Raw genomic sequence first — 16,020 nt, 5'->3', positions numbered from 1 at the left:
CCATTAAGCACAAGAAAAGGGAACATTGCCCAGGCTGGGATGTGATGAGACAGTTGATACATCGTACATCTTAGTCCCTGGATGGAGCGGGCTGTGCTTTTGAGAGAGAAGAAACGCATTTCCTTGTCAGGTCTGGCAGGATGGCTGGTGCTGCTTGTGGTGAACCAAAGCTTCAGTGCCCACCTCGTCCGGGCTTACTGATCTTTGTAGCAGGGAGGGCCTGGGAATTTCATGGCTTGGCTCCCTCGCTGGATGTAATGAACTTTGCAAACAGGGGCGTGCAGGGCAGAGGTGGGGAGCTGCTAGCTCAAGTTGGGGTCCCTCAGCAGAGGGTCTTTTAGTTCCCAGCAGAGCAGCTGCCTGTCCCTCGAGGGCTCGCCGGGAGGGAGCTAAACCTTGTCCGCAGGTGAGAGCGGGGCAGCCTGGCACTGGAGCAGGCAACAGCTCCTTGGTTTAAAACTATTTTGGCCTCTGCAGTGTTGTTGTGGGACTGCTCGGGCCTCCTGACGTGCTGCCCCCTCCCAGCCCTCGGGTCTGACAGCAGTTGGGCAGCACCTTCATTGCAGGGAAGCTCAGTGCCTGGCAGGGCTGAGGAGACAGGGATGCCCGTGTGCTGCCTGTTTGCCAGGCCCTAATGTCTGAGCCTTGGTTTTGTGGGGAGGAGAGGGAAAGCAGGATCTGGCAGGCTGAGCCAGGAGTTGGGCTGAATCGTTGGGTCCGTGCCAGAGACCCTGGCTGCCTTCAGCTGGTATCATCCCCCCGTTTGTCTGCTAAATAATTGAGCAGATTTTCTATTAAGCCTCCTTTGGAGTGAGCTAATGGAGCAAGTGTTGGCCAGAGCTTGTGTAAGGATCCTGGCAAGAGAGGGCGGCGGGGGAAGGGGTGAGGCCTGAAGGTGAGGCTGTTGGTCCCCTGCGTGTGAGGGCACATTGTAATTAGGACTGGGCATATAGGTTGGAACAGGCGTTGTGGAAAGTGAGCAGCCATCCCAGAGCGGAGGTGACCTGTGTTGTGCCAGGGTTTGGCCACCAGTCTGCTCCACAGGCTTGCCCCATGCACACCATCCCCTCAGAGACAGGGGGGAGTGAGGCTGGGCAGTGTGTTCCCCAGCCCTGCCCGCAGCTGATGCTCTCAGTGTGAGTCTGGAGGATTAGGGCACATGCAAGGAGCCAGCGAACTTGCCTGCAGTGCAACTGTACAAGAAAAGACCTAAGCAGCCTTCAAGGTGCATCTCCCAGGGACTTCTGCCTGAAAGATGGAGAAGACAGAGGGAAGAGCACTGTAGTCACCAGGAACACGGTGGTACCAGCCAGCAGAGCACAGGACGGGGATCCTGGGCCAGAAACAACCATGCTGTGCCAGTGGGATGCTGAGCATGAGCCAGTGGGACCTGCCAGGAGGAGCAGCACTGGGCTGACGTGATGCTGGGGTAATTCTGGGGGATCTCCACACTCCTCTCCTTTGCGGAGTACAGATGGGAGCAGAGGGACGGACTGGCAGGAGGGAGGAGACGGAGAGTTTCCCTGGGCAGAAGTAACATGTTGGTGAGCTGGAAAGTGAGGAGGCACGAGGCCAGGTGGGGAAGGCAGACTAAGCAGACTCTTGTTCAATTGCTAGATGGTGTTGGGGTCACCTCCACTGGAAAAGTCACAGAAGATCCCAGTCTGCAGCTTCCTAAACTCAGCCTGGCCACCCACCTGCATGCTTGAGCACTGCTGGGACCGTGGGGATTTGGCTGGTCCCCGCTGGACCTGGTGATTCTCTGCAGTCTAATTACTGATCACTTAAACACTAATGCTCCTTCAGCACATATTGATGAGAGTGCTGTGGTGGAAGGAGGTGCAGGAATAGACATTTCATGGACCACTTAGTCCAAAGGAGTCCTTGTTACCTTGCTCTAAAAACTCAGAAAATGGGTGGTACTCAAGTCTTGCAGTGCGTAACATATCAGGCTGAGTGTGAGCCAGAGCACAGAGGAATAACTAGGTCAGACCTGGGTTTCACGGTTTAAAAAGGAGTCTGGCCTTACCAATCTTCAAGTTTTTACAAGCTGCTAGCTCCAAACACTGTGTCCTGAGCAGTGGGACTGCCAAGGCTGGGATCTCCTGGCCCCCTGGGGCTGTTGGGCACTTGCTGGGAGGCAGGAGCAGGTGTTGTGCTGGCCAGCAACCAGGCTTCGCTGCTTCGAGCTCTTTGGAAAACTGTGAGCATCATAAGGAAAGGATCCAGGTCCAACCATGTACATCGTGTGTCCAGCCCCAGCAGCAGAAGGACAGGAAGGGACTGGCATTCAGCGTGCCCACGTTGTCCTGGCTGAGATGTGAAGTGCCAGGGGAGACAGGAGTCAGCATTGGAGGCTGGTCCCCAAAGCTAGTCCTTATCCCCACGTGCGCAGGCACAGGTCTTTGCATGCCGGGGACGCCGTGCTTTGTGCTGACCCATTACTTTACCCTGTGGAGTCAAGGAGCAGGAGGCAGGTTTGGCAGCGAGCTGGGGCTGTAATGGTGCAGAGAGGCTGCTGAGTATTCCTCGGGGACCATCCATTATGTTTCCCAACTCCTGCCTGTCAGGGAGGCTGTGCTCCTGGCTATGTTTTTCCTTGCTGAGATGATTTGCCTTTCAGGCTGCTTAATGAACTGCTACGACAGTTCAAACTGCCTTGCCTTGCTTGTTGGAGCAGCAATGTGGTGTGGGGTCCTCTCGGAGTATCAGAAAGGTGTGAAACGCAGCAGCAGGATTTTCCTGGGTAAAGGCGGCAGGGAGCCCTTGCGGGCAGCATCGATACAAACCTCAGATATGCTGTCCCCGGTGTAGTGGGGCTCAGCCTTCCTGCAGGGATAGGAGAATTGCAGCCAGCCTAGAAGAGCTCTCCTGGGCTTCTCCAGGCTGGTGTGCTCCCAGAGAGGCCCTCAGGAGCTTCTCTTACACTCCAGTTGGCCTGAGCTTTCCCCGAGCTTCAGTCATTAGCCTCAGCTGAGGATGCAGGTTTGCAGGAGCGCTAATGCCTGGGAGGCTGATGTTGGCACCGGACAGAGGAAGGGTTTGCAAGGAGACCTACAAGGATGGCAACAGAAGAGCAGCGGGTGGGTAGACACCCACTCCGAGTGCTGGAGCGCGGAGCAGCACTTCACTTTTCCTTTTGGAGGAAGACACAATGCGTAGATGCGGCATGTCCTCTGGCACAGGCTCGGCACCATCTTGGCAGGCATGGGCCACGCTCGGGGCAGTGCCCTCATAGGGTTTGGACCTGGGCCCTCTCAGCTGGGTCTCTTCTCTTTCCCAGACGTTCCCAGGGCAAATTCAAACCATCCTTCCCATGAGATCCCTGCCTGGGTGCAAAGCCAGGGGATGGCATTGCCTCAGCTCCATCCTCAAGGGGCAGGGTGCCACTCACCTATCCGTCCGACACCGAAGCACCTCATCACCCCCTGACAGCACCCCAGCATGACCAGCTCAGCATCCCGGGCTCATCAGGAACGCTGCACTAATGCGAGGCGACAGGGCCGGCAGCGGCGGGCGCGTGAGGAGCGAGGGCGCAGGCCGGCGGGGCCTGTCGCTCCGCATCCCGTCGCCTTCACCAGCCACCGAGCAGCAGCCGCAGGGTGCGCAGCAGCGGGGCACGTATCGCATGAAGCTGCGCGCAAGGTCGGTGTCAGGAGGGGTGCTGCGAGGCTGTGGTTGTCTTGGGATAGCTGCTCTCCCAAATGCTCTCCCCTCTTTGGATGGGTGGGGGGTTTCTGAAAAGTGCTTTGGGCATGGTTGACTTTTTGCTGGGAAACAAGCTGCTTGTTTCCCGGCTGAAAAAGTTGAAAGGATGGGTGCTAGTGCTGTCCCAATGCCGCAGGGACCTTCCCCTTCCACCAGTCGCAGGGCTGCCAGCAGCTCTTGGGGCCAGGGTGCACAGCCATGGGGGGCTGTGGGTTGGGGGGCAGGTCTGCAAAGGGTCCTGGTCCCCGTTTGTGCTGCCCAGGTCGTGTCTGAGCTGTGCTTCTGCCGGCAGGGTGGCCTCAGCATCCCCTGTACTGCAGGTGACAGCCACATGCGCCTGCTGCGAGCGGGGTGATGGTGGCTGGCAGATGAGGGGACACCCTTATCCCTCTGTGGGATCAGGCAGGCGTTATGAGGGGGCAGAGCCCCTCTCTATGCCAGGGTGAGGCAAGGGCTGGGTGCTGGAGAAAGCAGCGCAGCTATCCAGTGAGGTGGGGGCTGTGTCTGCAGAGGGGACCGGGACTCAGCCAAAGACAGGACAAGCCCAATCCCAAGGGGGTCTCCCCCATGTGCCTCTACCCTGCATCTAAATCCTGCTCGTCCCTTTTGGGGGCTGGATGTGCCCTTGTGTCAGTTGGTGCTGCTCCCTCCCCAGCTCCCAGGCATCACTTTGGAGACTTGCCCTCCCAGGAACAAGCCACTGGATGCTCCTCTCATACAAACCCCAGGCCACCAGCTCTGTGTCGGCACATTTAACCCCTCGCCAAGGCCACCATAACACTGTTTGATGGGAACAGAGGCTGCGAGCCCAGTGCAAATCACCTGGCTCTGTGTGCCAGGCCAGTGGGAATTTGGGGCTCCCCCAGACTCCCAGTGCTGCACCCATGGGTTGCAGGGTGGTTGCACGTTGCTGCCCTGCAAGGGCAAGGAGACACTCAGCCCAGCATGAGCTTAAAAAAATAGGCATTTTTTTTTTATTCCAATGTAACTAGAGAATTACGACCCAAGAGAGGAGAGGATTACTCACATTTATCGATAGGCTTATTAGATTACTGCCTACATAGCTGTGCTTTAGCAGCGCATTTGTCCGCCTCAAGGAGAAGCAGCGAAGGAGGGTGGTGCATCTGAGACCTCATCGTCCTTGGTGGCACGGGGAGCTCTGAGCAATGTGGGCCGGGGCGCTGTATCACATCACCTAATCCTGCCTTGACTATTTACAGCTTCTCAGGAAGCAAAAGCTTGTAATGTTTGTTTGGCTGCATGGCTGGTCAGGCACCGAGCTCCATCCCTCCTGCATAGCCGTGTTTGGGGAAGGAGCACGTACACCCACCCCCCCCAGCCCTTGCAACAAGATCACACTCTGCCTGCTCCCAACCATGGCATGCTGATGGGGACTGGCGTGGACTGGGAGAGGACGGTGGCATCGCCATCCCCGGGGGCCCCGGCGTGAGCGAGGAGAATGCCCCACTTGGCACGGCTATTCCTTGGCCTGGGGGTCTGCGGTGGTGGTGCTAGATTGGGTCTCGCATGCCCGGGGACATGGCAGATCACCATCCCCAGTGTCACTGTTAGGGAGTTTGGCTGCCCAAATGAAGTGGGGGTTTCTCAGGCGTGCCGGGTTCATCAGCAGTACCCTTGTGCTAACGAGGCTGTTGCCAGTGGTTTACGCAAGGACCTCTTGCCAGGCACCAACGTGCCCCAGCCCAACACCCACCAGGAGCTCACGGCTGAAGCAGTTGTGGGTGATGCCGATCCCCCTCATGGGTCATGGTCAAGCCGAGAATTCAGGGTGCCCCATAATCCTGCTGCTTCTAGCAGTGATGGAGGAGAACAGCTCTCAGGAGGCCCTGGCTCTGCTCCCAGCTCTGCCTCGCTACGACACAATGGGGGTGTCCGAAAAGACGGAGCTGATGGACTCCGAGTCTGACTTGAGCTGCAGGACCTTGGGATGCTTGGGGTCGGGGAAGTCCTCGCCGAGGGCCAGGCGGATCTTGCCATTCTGCGTCTCCCTGACGGGCTCAAGGAAGACCACGTGCTTGTTGGCGCTGACCTTGCGATTTGGCCCGTCGGTGGCAGGGGGAGTGGTACTGAGGATGGAGGACTGGGCACTGCACTCCTGTGGAGGGCTGAGAGGAGCCGGCTTCTTGCAGCAGCTCAGGCAACGGCAGGGCGTGAGGTACAAGTACATGAGCACGAGCAGCAGGCTCACAATGCACCCCAGCAGGGTCGTGAGGCCAGTGCTGAAGGTCTCCCCGTCTGGCTTGGAGTAGTGGACCGTCACGTTGACTTCGCACAGCCTGCTGAAATTGTGGGGGCTGTTGATGGCCAAGCCCACGTAGACCCCTGAGTGCCAGGGCTTGGCCGCAGCGATCTTCAGGCTGCCATTGCGGTAGACCTCCAAGGAGCGGTTGCTGTTCCCCGGGTGTTTGATGGGCTCATGGTGAGGGGAGATCCACATGTAGGTGGTGGCCGCGGCTGGCAGGCTGGTGTTGCAGGCGAGCAGGAGGGTCTGGCCCACCATCACGGGGAAGGGCACAGGGTGCGTGTCTTCGGGGCCTGCCGAGCAGTTCTTGAACATGTGGCTGTATTTGAGGAACTTGATCAGGGACCGGGGCACGTTGTCAGACACCTTGCAGGTGTGTTCCTCAAAGAAATCCTTCACGGAGCTGAAACCTCGCTGCTTCCAGCGCTGGAGCATCAGGTAGAGCGGGCAGCTGCACTGGATAGGGTTGTTGTGCAGGTACAAGCCGTTCCTGATGTGTTCGGGCAGAGCTGCCAGCTCGTCCACGGGGATGCTGCTCAGGCTGTTGGAGGAGAGGTCCAGCGTGCGGAGGCTGTAGTTTCCCAGCCCCTGCACCGAGTGGAAGGGGAAGGTGGTCAGGTTGTTCCAGCTCAGGTAGACTTTCCGCAGGCCACTCAGCTTGGTGAAAGCATTTTCATCCACTCGTGTGATGCGGTTGTTGTAGAGCAGCAGCTCCTCCAAGCTCACCAGCGCGTCGAAGTAGTGCGTCTTGACAGCGTGCAAGTGGTTGGAGGACATGTCGAGGTGCCGCAGGTAGGAGGCATTGTGGAAAGCCTGCGGAGAAAGGTCCTTAATCTGGTTGTGGCTGATGTGGAGGGCCTCGAGGTGCGGGAGGGCGGCCAGCCAGCGGTCATGGAGCTGGGTGAGGGCATTGTGGCTGAGGTCCAGCGTGGTGGCGGTGGGCGGCAGTGCCCGGGGCACACGCTGCAGCGTCTGCCGGCTGCAGCTTAGCAGGTCGGAGGTGCAGATGCAAGCGGCGGGGCAGCTGCGCGGCAGCGAGGCGGCGTGGGGAGCACGGCCGTGGGCGTACAGCTGGAGCAGCAGCAGCACCTTCACCACCCATGGCCAGAGCGGGTCTGCAGGCACCTGCTGGGACATTGTGCCAGGCAGGAGCCTCGGGGCAGCCCGGCAGCACAGCCAGGTTTGACAAAACACAAGAGAAAAAGTGTCGCGGTCCTCCCCGGTCTCCCCCTGTGCTGTCTTTTGAGGGGGGGGCTCTACAAAGCATCCGCAGACACCCCTTCGCACCCCACAAAGGAGAATCCCGATTCCAGCTGTGGGGCTTGAGGAGAGTTAAAGGACAGCATCACCCTGCCCAGCTCTGCCGCATCTCACGCGAGGCTGCCGCGTACCTGTGCTCTGGCCGGCTGTGGGCTGTCCGGCACCCGGTTGCAGGGAGGCGGATGGGAGCCGGTGTCCGGCATCAGGGGGCTGAGACGCTCCAGCGTTTCAGGGCTGTGTTTCGGGCTTGGCAAATGCCTCGCTGCCTCCCGGAGCCATGCATTCCTGCAGCGCGAAGTGTCTCACGGCTCGGCGCTGCCACGGCACATCCCCATGCTCCACTCCCTGGTGAGCCCTGTCCGGCGTCTGGCTCCCTCCTGGTGAGCATCTCCTGGAGAGCCGGGCTCGCTGCAGGAATGCAGTCCCACTTCTGCCTCTATTTACGCGCTGGCGGTGTGCGGCGTGTGGGCCGGACGGGATCCCATTGGTCCCGGCGTGGGGAGTGGTGGCCACGGTGGTGGCCGTGGCCGTGGCCCTCCCTAGCCGTCCTGCGAGTGGGCAGGGCGATGCGCAGCTGGCACCGGCCCTGCGTGGTCTTTTGTCCCCAGGGGTGCTCAGGGCCACTTCGCCGACCCTCCGGCCTTACCGGTGCGCAGCCGCCATCCCTCCCGCTGGAGAACGGCAACCTTGACCGGCTGTAATCCATAAGGCAGCCACGCCGGCTGCGCCGCGACTGCCCAGCCGCTGGGAGGATGCTGGAATAAACCCGCCCCGCTGTCACCTCTGTGAGCCCCTCGTGTCCAATCCTGCACCCAGGCTGGGAGCGGGGATGGCGGTCGTCACCCCCCCCTCGCTGCTTAGCACCCAGACCTAGTCCTTCCTGCTGCTCTCATCCTCACCACCCCCTGCATGAGCTGGCAGGGACCCCCCAGCACCTCCAGCCATGGGAGGAGCAGGGCCGGCTGAGCCGGCGGGGTCCCCACGGCAGAGAGGGGTGCTGCCAGCGGGGAGGGGGTGGCCACAGGGTGAAGGACGTGCAGGAATGTCATTACCCAGAGCCCGGGCGCCTTAGTGAGGAGCGGAAAGCTGGGCTGGGGAATTGGTTTCCATTAGGGCAGCAAAAAGCTAATTTGGCGGCTGCGGCTGCCGCGCATCAAGGGCCCGTTAACCCCCTGCGCCCCGGCCCAGGCTCAGCCTGCGCCGCCGGGCTTCTCCTCCCTCACCCCTGCTTGCCTCCTGCCGCTGGGGTGATGGTGGTTGCCCCAGGGCCGGCCACGGAGCCAGCTCTGCTCCTTGCCAAGGGCCGTGAACAGGCCACAGCCCCGATGCCTGATGGAGATGCTCGCTAAGGTGCCCTTTATCTGTCCTGGCTGTTACCACTGATGCTTGAAGCCAGGGAGAGAGTGCTCCCTCCTGCCTTGTGGGTGCACCCGCTCACCCTGGGGACACCTTGAACTGTTCCCTTCGTGCGGGGGGGGGGGGCCGTAGCCCTTGGCATGAGGCCGCTGCGTGGTATCTCTCCTTTTACCCTTGCAGTGCTGTGAAATGAGGGTAGCGCTGGCTGCTTCAGCCACCCTGCAGCTCCCCGGGCTCAGCTGGGCACTGGTGCACAAGGGCTGCAGCCTCAGCAAGTGCTAATGCACCGTATCGATCCCCGGAGCCTCTGAGCAGGGGGGAGGTGGCGGAAGAGGAGGCGGGTTGCTACCCTTTGGCTGCATTTCAGCATGTTTTCTCCACGCTGCCAGGAGTGGAGGGACGGACCACCGGCTGGGGACGCAGCCAGGTGGTCCTGTGACCGCGGGGTGGGTTGTACTAGGTCAGAGGCCTGACCGTGTCCCTTTGCAGGGCCGAGCGTGCGACGGCGGTGCTGCTGGCAGACCCCTGCTTCCAGCTGCGCTCCATCCAGTACCTGCTGGGCCACGCCGAGCCCTCAGCCCTGGCAGCTGCCGCCCCGGCCACAGACAAGCGCCATTTCTCTCTGCACACCTGTAAGTGTCGGCACTGCACTGGGAGCTGGGCTGTGCTCGCCACCTGGCCACAGCTGGGATGGGGGGGACAGGGCTGCTGGCGTCTGTGTCCCCTGCAACATGTCCCAGCCCCCTTAGCCTTGGGGACAAGGGGCCATGGCTCCCCCCGCTGTCCCCCAGTGGTGGCACTTGGGATGGAGCTGTGTCCAGTGCCTGCTTTTGGCAGCAGTTTTTTTCCCTTTGCGTTGCCCAACATCCAGCTCGCTGCCCCCAGCATGGGGATCCCTGTCCCCAGCACCAGGCTCCCTGTCCTAGCTGGTCCCCAAGGGCAGCTGCAGCCCCCAGTGCATCACCCAGCAGCCTCAGGGCAGCCCAAGGGTCACATTCATCCCACACACACGGCTTTCCCCCACAGACACCGAGTACATCAGTGCGGAGGAGCTGGCAAAGGTGGACAAGATGCTGAACCACCTGAGTGAGGAGTCCAAACAGGCAGCTGCCACCACTCTGGTGAGTCCCCCCAGCCCGGTCCCCATGCTCGGCAGCAGCCCCAGCTCCCCAGCACAGCTGTCCTGGGACATGGGGTTTTTGCTGCCACCACTAACAGCCTGGTACCCCTCCACACAGCCCACCAGCGAGGAAGACCTGTGCCCCATCTGCTATGCACATCCCATCTCGGCCATCTTCAGACCCTGCTCCCACAAATCGTGCAAGTGAGTAGCTCGTATGCGCGACCCCACCAGGGCTACTGGTGCTGGGGGGAGCTCATGCTCTTTCCTCCTCTGTCCCAGAGCCTGCATCAACCAGCACCTGATGAACAACAAGGACTGCTTCTTCTGCAAGGCCACCATCACGGGGGTGGACGACTTCACCAAGCCAGCCAGCTCGTAGCACCCAGCCCCGCACCACGGGCTCCCCCAGCTGAGCAGGATGGGCCCCCCGCCACACACTGGCTTCTCCCCAAATGTTTGCCCTGCCCAGGGCTGCGGGACCCTCGCACATAGTGCCAGGACCCAGCACAGGGCTGCAGCATGGGGCAGGGGGCTGCAGGGAGGGAGAGGCTGGCGGGGCGGGGGGGGGAGGCCCAATGCCAGGCTCTGGGGCCAGCATCCCCCTCACCCAGCGCCTGGGCCGCAGCAGCCTCTCTGCCCCACAGGCCATTCTCAGGGAGGGAAGCCCGAGGCCTCAGCTGTGCGGCAGCACTGGGAACATGTGGCAGCACTGGGGCCGGGTCAGGGGGGCCGGGCTGGGCATTCGGGCTGTTAACTTGCCCCTGGCTGGGGGCTGACTTCATGAAATGCAGCATTAAATTATTCTTCCTTATGTGGTGCTATGAGACACGGGGAGGGGAAGCCAGGCCAGCCCTGGTGAGCGACCCAGCATTTGGGCCATGCTCAGATGACGCTCAGCAGTAGATGGAAATATAAATATTTAATCCAAGCAGAGCCAGGAGTGCAGAGCCCACCAGGGGCTGCTACATGATGATGCGCGGCTCTGGCACGGACTCGGCAATGGACTTGTGCGGCAGCACGTTGGCCCCGTTGAGGTAGAGCTCGTCGTTGACGATGACATCCTCGCCCAGCACTGTCACGTTCTCCATGCGCACCTGCCCCAGAGAGGCCCTATCACACCTGCCCTGGCTCAGGGCTCAGTGCCACGCTCCTGCTCCTATCCCTCCATCCCTTCGGCCGCAGCCTGAGGAGGTGGGAGGGCAAGAGCTGAGCCCCAATTCCCCTGCGAGGGCACCCACATCCTCACCCACTGCCCCACGGAGCAGCTCCAGCCCACGATGCAGGACTCCAGCCACGAGTGGGAGCGGATGCGGGCCCCCTTCAGCACAGTGCAGCGTTTGATGCGTACCCCGTCCTCCACCACCACGCCGGCCCCGATCGTCACGTTGGGGCCGATGACGCAGTTTGCCCCGATCTTGGCACTGGGGTCCTGGAAGGAAGAGGGGCTGCGCCGGGGCCGGGAGGGCAGCCAGAGCTCTCGGCACGGCCTGCGCCACTCAGCCAGCGCGGGGACAGGAGGGGACAGCTTGAGGACGGCAGCGAGGACAGCGGTGGGAGGACGCAGAGAGCCCGTGACGCGTGCCCAGGGCCAGCGTGCTGGGGGCTGGCACTTACCACCAGCACATTCCCTACGACACCGGGCCCCGAATGCAGCTTCTCGGGGTGCTGGGCCCGCAGCGCCTGCAGGTACATGCACATGCCCGTAAGGAAGTCCTTTGGCTGCCCGATGTCCATCCAGAAGCCTGTGGGGACAGAGCTGCAGTGACAGCCCCCACCGTGGGGGCGGCAGTGCAGGCAAGACCCCCCCCCCATGCTGCCTGCACCGTGCGCGGGGCCTTACCCTGCAGCTCCATCGCGTAGAGCTGTCCGTCCTGCGCCATGGCTGGGAAGATCTCCTTCTCGATAGAGGTGGGGCGCAGCTGTGGGGACGGGGCACGGGGCTCAGCAGGGGGCCCAGACCCCCAGCCCGGCCCAGCCCAGCCCCCGGCCCGTACCTGGATGCGTTGCAGGATGCCGGGGCTGAAGATGTAGAGCCCGGCGTTGATCTTGTTGGACACGAAGACGCGCGGTTTCTCCACGAAGCGGCAGATGCGGCCGGTGTCAGCCTCGCTCACCACCACGCCGTACTTGGCTGGCTCCTCCACGCGGGTCACCACCAGCGAGCCCTCGCCGCCGTGCTGCTGGTGGAAACGGGCCAGCGCCGCGAAGGGGAACTCGCAGATCACGTCGCTGTTGAGGACAAAGAAGGGCTCCCCGCCCTCGGCCAGCAGGTCCCGCGCCAACGCCAGCGGCCCCGCTGCCCGGCCGTGAGTGACGCCGCAGGGACGGGGTGAGCCCAGGGCACGGGTCCTCCTGGACCCACCCGTGTCCGTCCCAGCGTCCCTGCCCCCCCCCAAGCCCCCAGTCTTCCTGGATCCTCACCCGGCCCCACTGTCCCTGGTCCTTCCTTTGCCTGTCCTGATGTCCCCTGTCCCCCTCATCCTGCCCATGCCCATCCTGGCATACCTCTCCTCCCGGTGTCCCTGGTCCCCCCCCCAGTCCTACCCATCCACACCCACCCACCCTGCTGCCCACGCTGTCCCCCTCCCAGCATCCCCCAGCCCTACCCATCCCCACCCACCCTCCTACCCACGCTGTCCCCCTCCCAGCGTCCCCATCCCGGTGTGTGACCCTCCCCCTCAGCCCACCCCTGCCGTCCCCGGCCCTCCTCCGTGTCCCGCCTGCCCCCCCCGCCCGCTGCCCGCACCCTACCTGTGCCCAGCGGCTCCTTCTCGTGGGACAGGGAGATGCGGATGCCGAGCTGCGGGCACAGGGTGAGCGGCAGGCGGGGGTGTAGGGGTATGTGGGGGGGGGTCCTTAAGGGGGGGGGTCCTTACCCGCTGCTCCTGCTCCCTCATGGCAGCCTCCAGCGCCTCCGACATGTAGCTCACCGCCAGCACCACATGGCTGACCCCCGCCTGCGAGACCGCGGGTCAGACGGCAGCGGGGGGCGACCCCCCCCCCCCGCCCCGCCTCCAGCTCCCTCCCCACCTGCCGCAGAGCCTCCAGCTGGTGCAGCAGCAGCGCCTTGTTGCAGAACTCCACCAGCGGCTTCGGCCGGCTCAGGGTCAGCGGCCGCAGCCGCGTCCCGAAGCCGCCCACCAGGATCAGCGCCCGCATCCCCCCCCCGCCGCCCCGCGCCCGCACCGACACGTCAGCGCCGCGCGCGCCTTCCGCGTCACCGACGACCGCCACGCCCCCCCTTCTCCACACCCCGCCCCCCCGGTCCTACCGTCCGCCCGCCCCGCCCCCCCCCCGGGTCCTAGCGTCCGCCGCCGCGCTGCACCCACCGCCCGTCGCCGAGACGCTGGGGGAAAAGCAAAGCGACGAGCGGGGGCAGCCGCCGCGCTGCGAAGCGGGGACACGGGGGACCCCGCTCGTCCCCCGCCCCGCCGCGGGAGCTGCAAGGCGGGGTCGTTCCTGCAGCCCACCGCAGCCTGCCCGGGGCCGGTGCTCTGCCCCGCGGTCGGCAGGGCTGAACCCCACGGCGGGTAGTGAAGTTCACGCCGCCTCCACGCCGATCCCCCCCCAAGCCCGGCTCTGCCTCCCCCCCCCCCGCCCTAGTCCCCGGGGTCCGACGGCGGGGAAGGCAGGCACGGCACACCACGGACAAAAACAGATCCTTTAATGGTTTTTGGTTCTCTGTGAAGCACAAACAGGGCGGTTATTCATGTAAAAACAAACGGGGGGAGTGGGGGGGCAAGGCTATGTACAAGCTGGGGAGTCCCACCGCGGCGGCTCCCAGGCAGCGCGCCCCGTCCGTCCCCTGCCCGCGCCCGGCCTAGCGAGGAAGAGGAAGGGGGGAGGCCGAGCCGCTCCCCAGGACGAAGGGCCCCGCTCCCGCCCCAGCGCAGCCCGCCGGGGACAAGGCCAGGGAGGGCAAGGCGGCCGTTCCCGGTACCTGGGGCATCTGCTCCCGCGGCTGCTCGACCAGACCCGCTCCCTCCTGGAACCCTGCCTGGCGGGGCAGCCACCCGCAGAAGCGACGGAGAAGTAACCCAGGGCAGGGTTACTCGTCAAAGGTCCTCGTCCAGAGAGCGGGAGGGTAAGGGCAAGCTTCGGAGTAGCTGGGAGACGGGCAGAGAGGTGCGGTCAAGGACAAAGCTGGCACGACCCCTGCCCCCTTCCGCACCCAGTGCCGCAGACCTGCGCCCACCGTGGGAGCTACGGCTGGCTGCCAGCCGAGCACCGACGCTTTCCAAGCAGACCGTGCACACACAGAGTCGGCACACATGCTACATGCGAGTATTCCCCAAACAAGCTTTCCTGAAGTACAAAAAAAAAAACAAAACCAAAAAAAAATACACCCAACCCTGGCTTTGCAGGTACCCAGGCAGTTTCTCAGGCAGCCAGGGTAATGGTAACGCCATGGAACAAGTCAGTGACACAGGGGAGGGAGCAACCAGGGGGTCCCAGCACAGAAAGGGGGGTGTGGGGGGGTGTGATGCAGAGCTGGGTACAGTTCAGTACCACCAGGCCACAGTATCAAACGTTAATGCCCTCATCAATGGAAGCCGTGGGTAAAGCACCGATGCCAGGAGGGAGCCCCAGCAGCAGAGCACAGCCCAGCTGGCTGGTCATTTATTTTGGGCAACACCAACTCCATGAAGCAAAAGCTAAACAGTCAGGCGATGGCACTCACCGCTCAGCCAGGTCCCCCCTCACCTGCCCCCCTGGAGACCCTCAGGGACAAGAGGGGGGGGGTCACAGCCCTAACCCTTGGCCTCCCCTTCCACGGACCTGCCGGAGGAGCAGGGGCTGTGGGGCAGAGGCCCGCCGGGGGAAGAGGGCAGCCTTACGCTGCAGGGACATACTCGCGTGCAACCTGTGGGACCAACATTACACAACAGGAAGGGTTGAAATGGTCCAAAACGCCCCGCTGCACAGCTGGGGTCGCGTTAACTGCTACAGATACTATTGCTAGCCCATGAGCTGAGTTCTTGCTTGGTCAGTGGTCCAGGGCAGAGTTACTCTCGCGGACCCCAGTGCCTGCCCATACACAGGCCTGCCCGTGCCACCCCGTCGGGGAGGGAGCAGGCCCCGGGCTCAAGCACAACTCCAGATGTGCGGCTTTCCCTCCTGGCCGCAGCTCTGCCAGGGGTTGCATTTGGTCATTTTATTTCCGTGTTTGGGTTGGTTATTCACAGTACCCAAACAGCAGAAAAAGGCAGCATCAAAAGCAAAGCCCCATCGGCAAAACCCAGGGCAGAGCTAGCGCCACCGAACGCACAGACCAGCACCTGTGCTGCTCACCATCAGCCCCACAGATGCTGCCAACTGTTAGCTGAGCGCCCTTTCCAAATAACTCAGGAGAATTTCAAAGGGAAGGCTCTCCTGGGGGCTCCTGAGGCAGAAGGCTCCTCACGCCACAGCTCCAGCCCCCCGAAGAGCCCCAGGCCCTCCTGCTTTCTCTTCCCTACGTCCAGGTCCTCCCTCCAGAACGCACACGTGATGAGCAAAGAACCGGGACACCCAAAACCCAGCAAGCATCTACAGAGCCTCCTCCAGAAGGCAGAGCTAGTGCGGTCAGAACCGTCTGGTTGGCATGAGGAGCTCTTCCATCCTGCCTCCCCTCAGCTCTTCTATCCAAGTACATTTAAAAACAATGGAGCAATACAATTGTTTAAAACCAGAGTTGTCTGCTTTTTCTCCTGTGGTAGTAGGTGGTCGTGTCTGCTCCTGCCACCAGGACAAGAATAAGAGGCCGTAGCCCAGGGCTACTGGTTTTCCTCGCGCATCTGTTCCATGATGTTGATGAGGCTTTCCAGCCCGAATACATAACCCATGTCGGGTCCGTCATGCACAGTGGGGTCATCACGAAAGCCTTTGAACGTGCTATGCGCAAAGTCAATCATACGCACGTCCACCTTGGGCTGGGCCGAGGAGCCGGGCTCCGTGCTGCCACCATCCTGAAGGCTCTCCGGGAGAGAGCTGTCCACCCGCTTCAGGCGCGTCTCCGGCCGGCGCTCCACAAACATCCCTGCCCTGCTGTCCTTCCCATCGTAAATGATGAGAAGGGAGCTGGAGTAGAAGCGGTAGGAGGCCTGTCTCTCCAAAACCGCCTTCAGGCTTCGCAGTTTGGCGAGGACAGGCTCAAAGAGGTCCTTGCGCAGCTCAATGCCGTTGTGGAGATACTGGTAAAGGGCATTGCGGAAGCCCTCGATGGAAAGACCGCGTCCATAGTATTTATTCCTGCATAAGTAATGTCCTGTGTCCAGCTGGTAGACCTAGAACACCAAAGGAAACACACATCAAGTGGGAGCAACAGGTT

The 16,020-nt window shown here is 62.3% G+C and overlaps 4 protein-coding genes across 14 annotated transcripts in view; 1 reads left to right on the top strand and 3 right to left on the bottom strand.

The window, feature by feature from the left end:
• The window catches only part of RNF123 (ring finger protein 123), a 52,503-nt gene extending 41,982 nt beyond the window's left edge, over positions 1-10,521 (top strand). For all 3 annotated transcript variants that reach the window (XM_069769664.1, XM_069769666.1, XM_069769665.1), the window contains 4 exons: positions 9,077-9,219; positions 9,614-9,708; positions 9,826-9,911; positions 9,990-10,521. In XM_069769664.1, the coding sequence (XP_069625765.1) occupies positions 9,077-9,219; positions 9,614-9,708; positions 9,826-9,911; positions 9,990-10,089 (424 nt within the window). In that variant the 3' untranslated portion in view covers positions 10,090-10,521. The remainder of the gene's footprint in view (positions 1-9,076; positions 9,220-9,613; positions 9,709-9,825; positions 9,912-9,989) is intronic.
• Positions 4,655-7,620, bottom strand: AMIGO3 (adhesion molecule with Ig like domain 3). 2 transcript variants are annotated; one of them, XM_069769669.1, is made up of 2 exons: positions 7,363-7,620; positions 4,655-6,784 (listed from the first exon to the last, which is right to left on the bottom strand). In XM_069769669.1, exons 1-2 carry the CDS (start codon positions 7,432-7,434, stop codon positions 5,582-5,584), a joined length of 1,275 nt encoding a protein of 424 aa, XP_069625770.1. In that variant the 5' UTR covers positions 7,435-7,620; the 3' UTR covers positions 4,655-5,581. The 2 variants fall into 2 exon arrangements, with proteins under 2 accessions (XP_069625770.1, XP_069625769.1); XM_069769668.1 differs by having other exon boundaries at positions 4,655-7,620.
• An 89-nt stretch (positions 10,522-10,610) lies between the features above and the next one.
• Positions 10,611-12,899, bottom strand: GMPPB (GDP-mannose pyrophosphorylase B). The gene is made up of 8 exons (XM_069769670.1): positions 12,741-12,899; positions 12,587-12,667; positions 12,462-12,510; positions 11,705-12,006; positions 11,551-11,629; positions 11,325-11,452; positions 10,957-11,139; positions 10,611-10,804 (listed from the first exon to the last, which is right to left on the bottom strand). Exons 1-8 carry the CDS (start codon positions 12,867-12,869, stop codon positions 10,673-10,675), a joined length of 1,083 nt encoding a protein of 360 aa, XP_069625771.1. The 5' UTR covers positions 12,870-12,899; the 3' UTR covers positions 10,611-10,672.
• A 458-nt stretch (positions 12,900-13,357) lies between these two features.
• IP6K1 (inositol hexakisphosphate kinase 1) overlaps positions 13,358-16,020 on the bottom strand; it is a 39,143-nt gene continuing 36,480 nt past the window's right edge. For all 8 annotated transcript variants that reach the window (XM_069769658.1, XM_069769657.1, XM_069769663.1 and 5 more), the window contains one exon: positions 13,358-15,976. In XM_069769658.1, the coding sequence (XP_069625759.1) occupies positions 15,467-15,976 (510 nt within the window). In that variant the 3' untranslated portion in view covers positions 13,358-15,466. The remainder of the gene's footprint in view (positions 15,977-16,020) is intronic.

Source organism: Haliaeetus albicilla, chromosome 24 (assembly GCF_947461875.1).
Source record: "Haliaeetus albicilla chromosome 24, bHalAlb1.1, whole genome shotgun sequence".
NCBI lineage: Eukaryota > Metazoa > Chordata > Aves > Accipitriformes > Accipitridae > Haliaeetus > Haliaeetus albicilla.
Note: the sequence above shows the minus strand (reverse complement) of the source record. Positions and strands in the feature narration are given on the sequence as shown.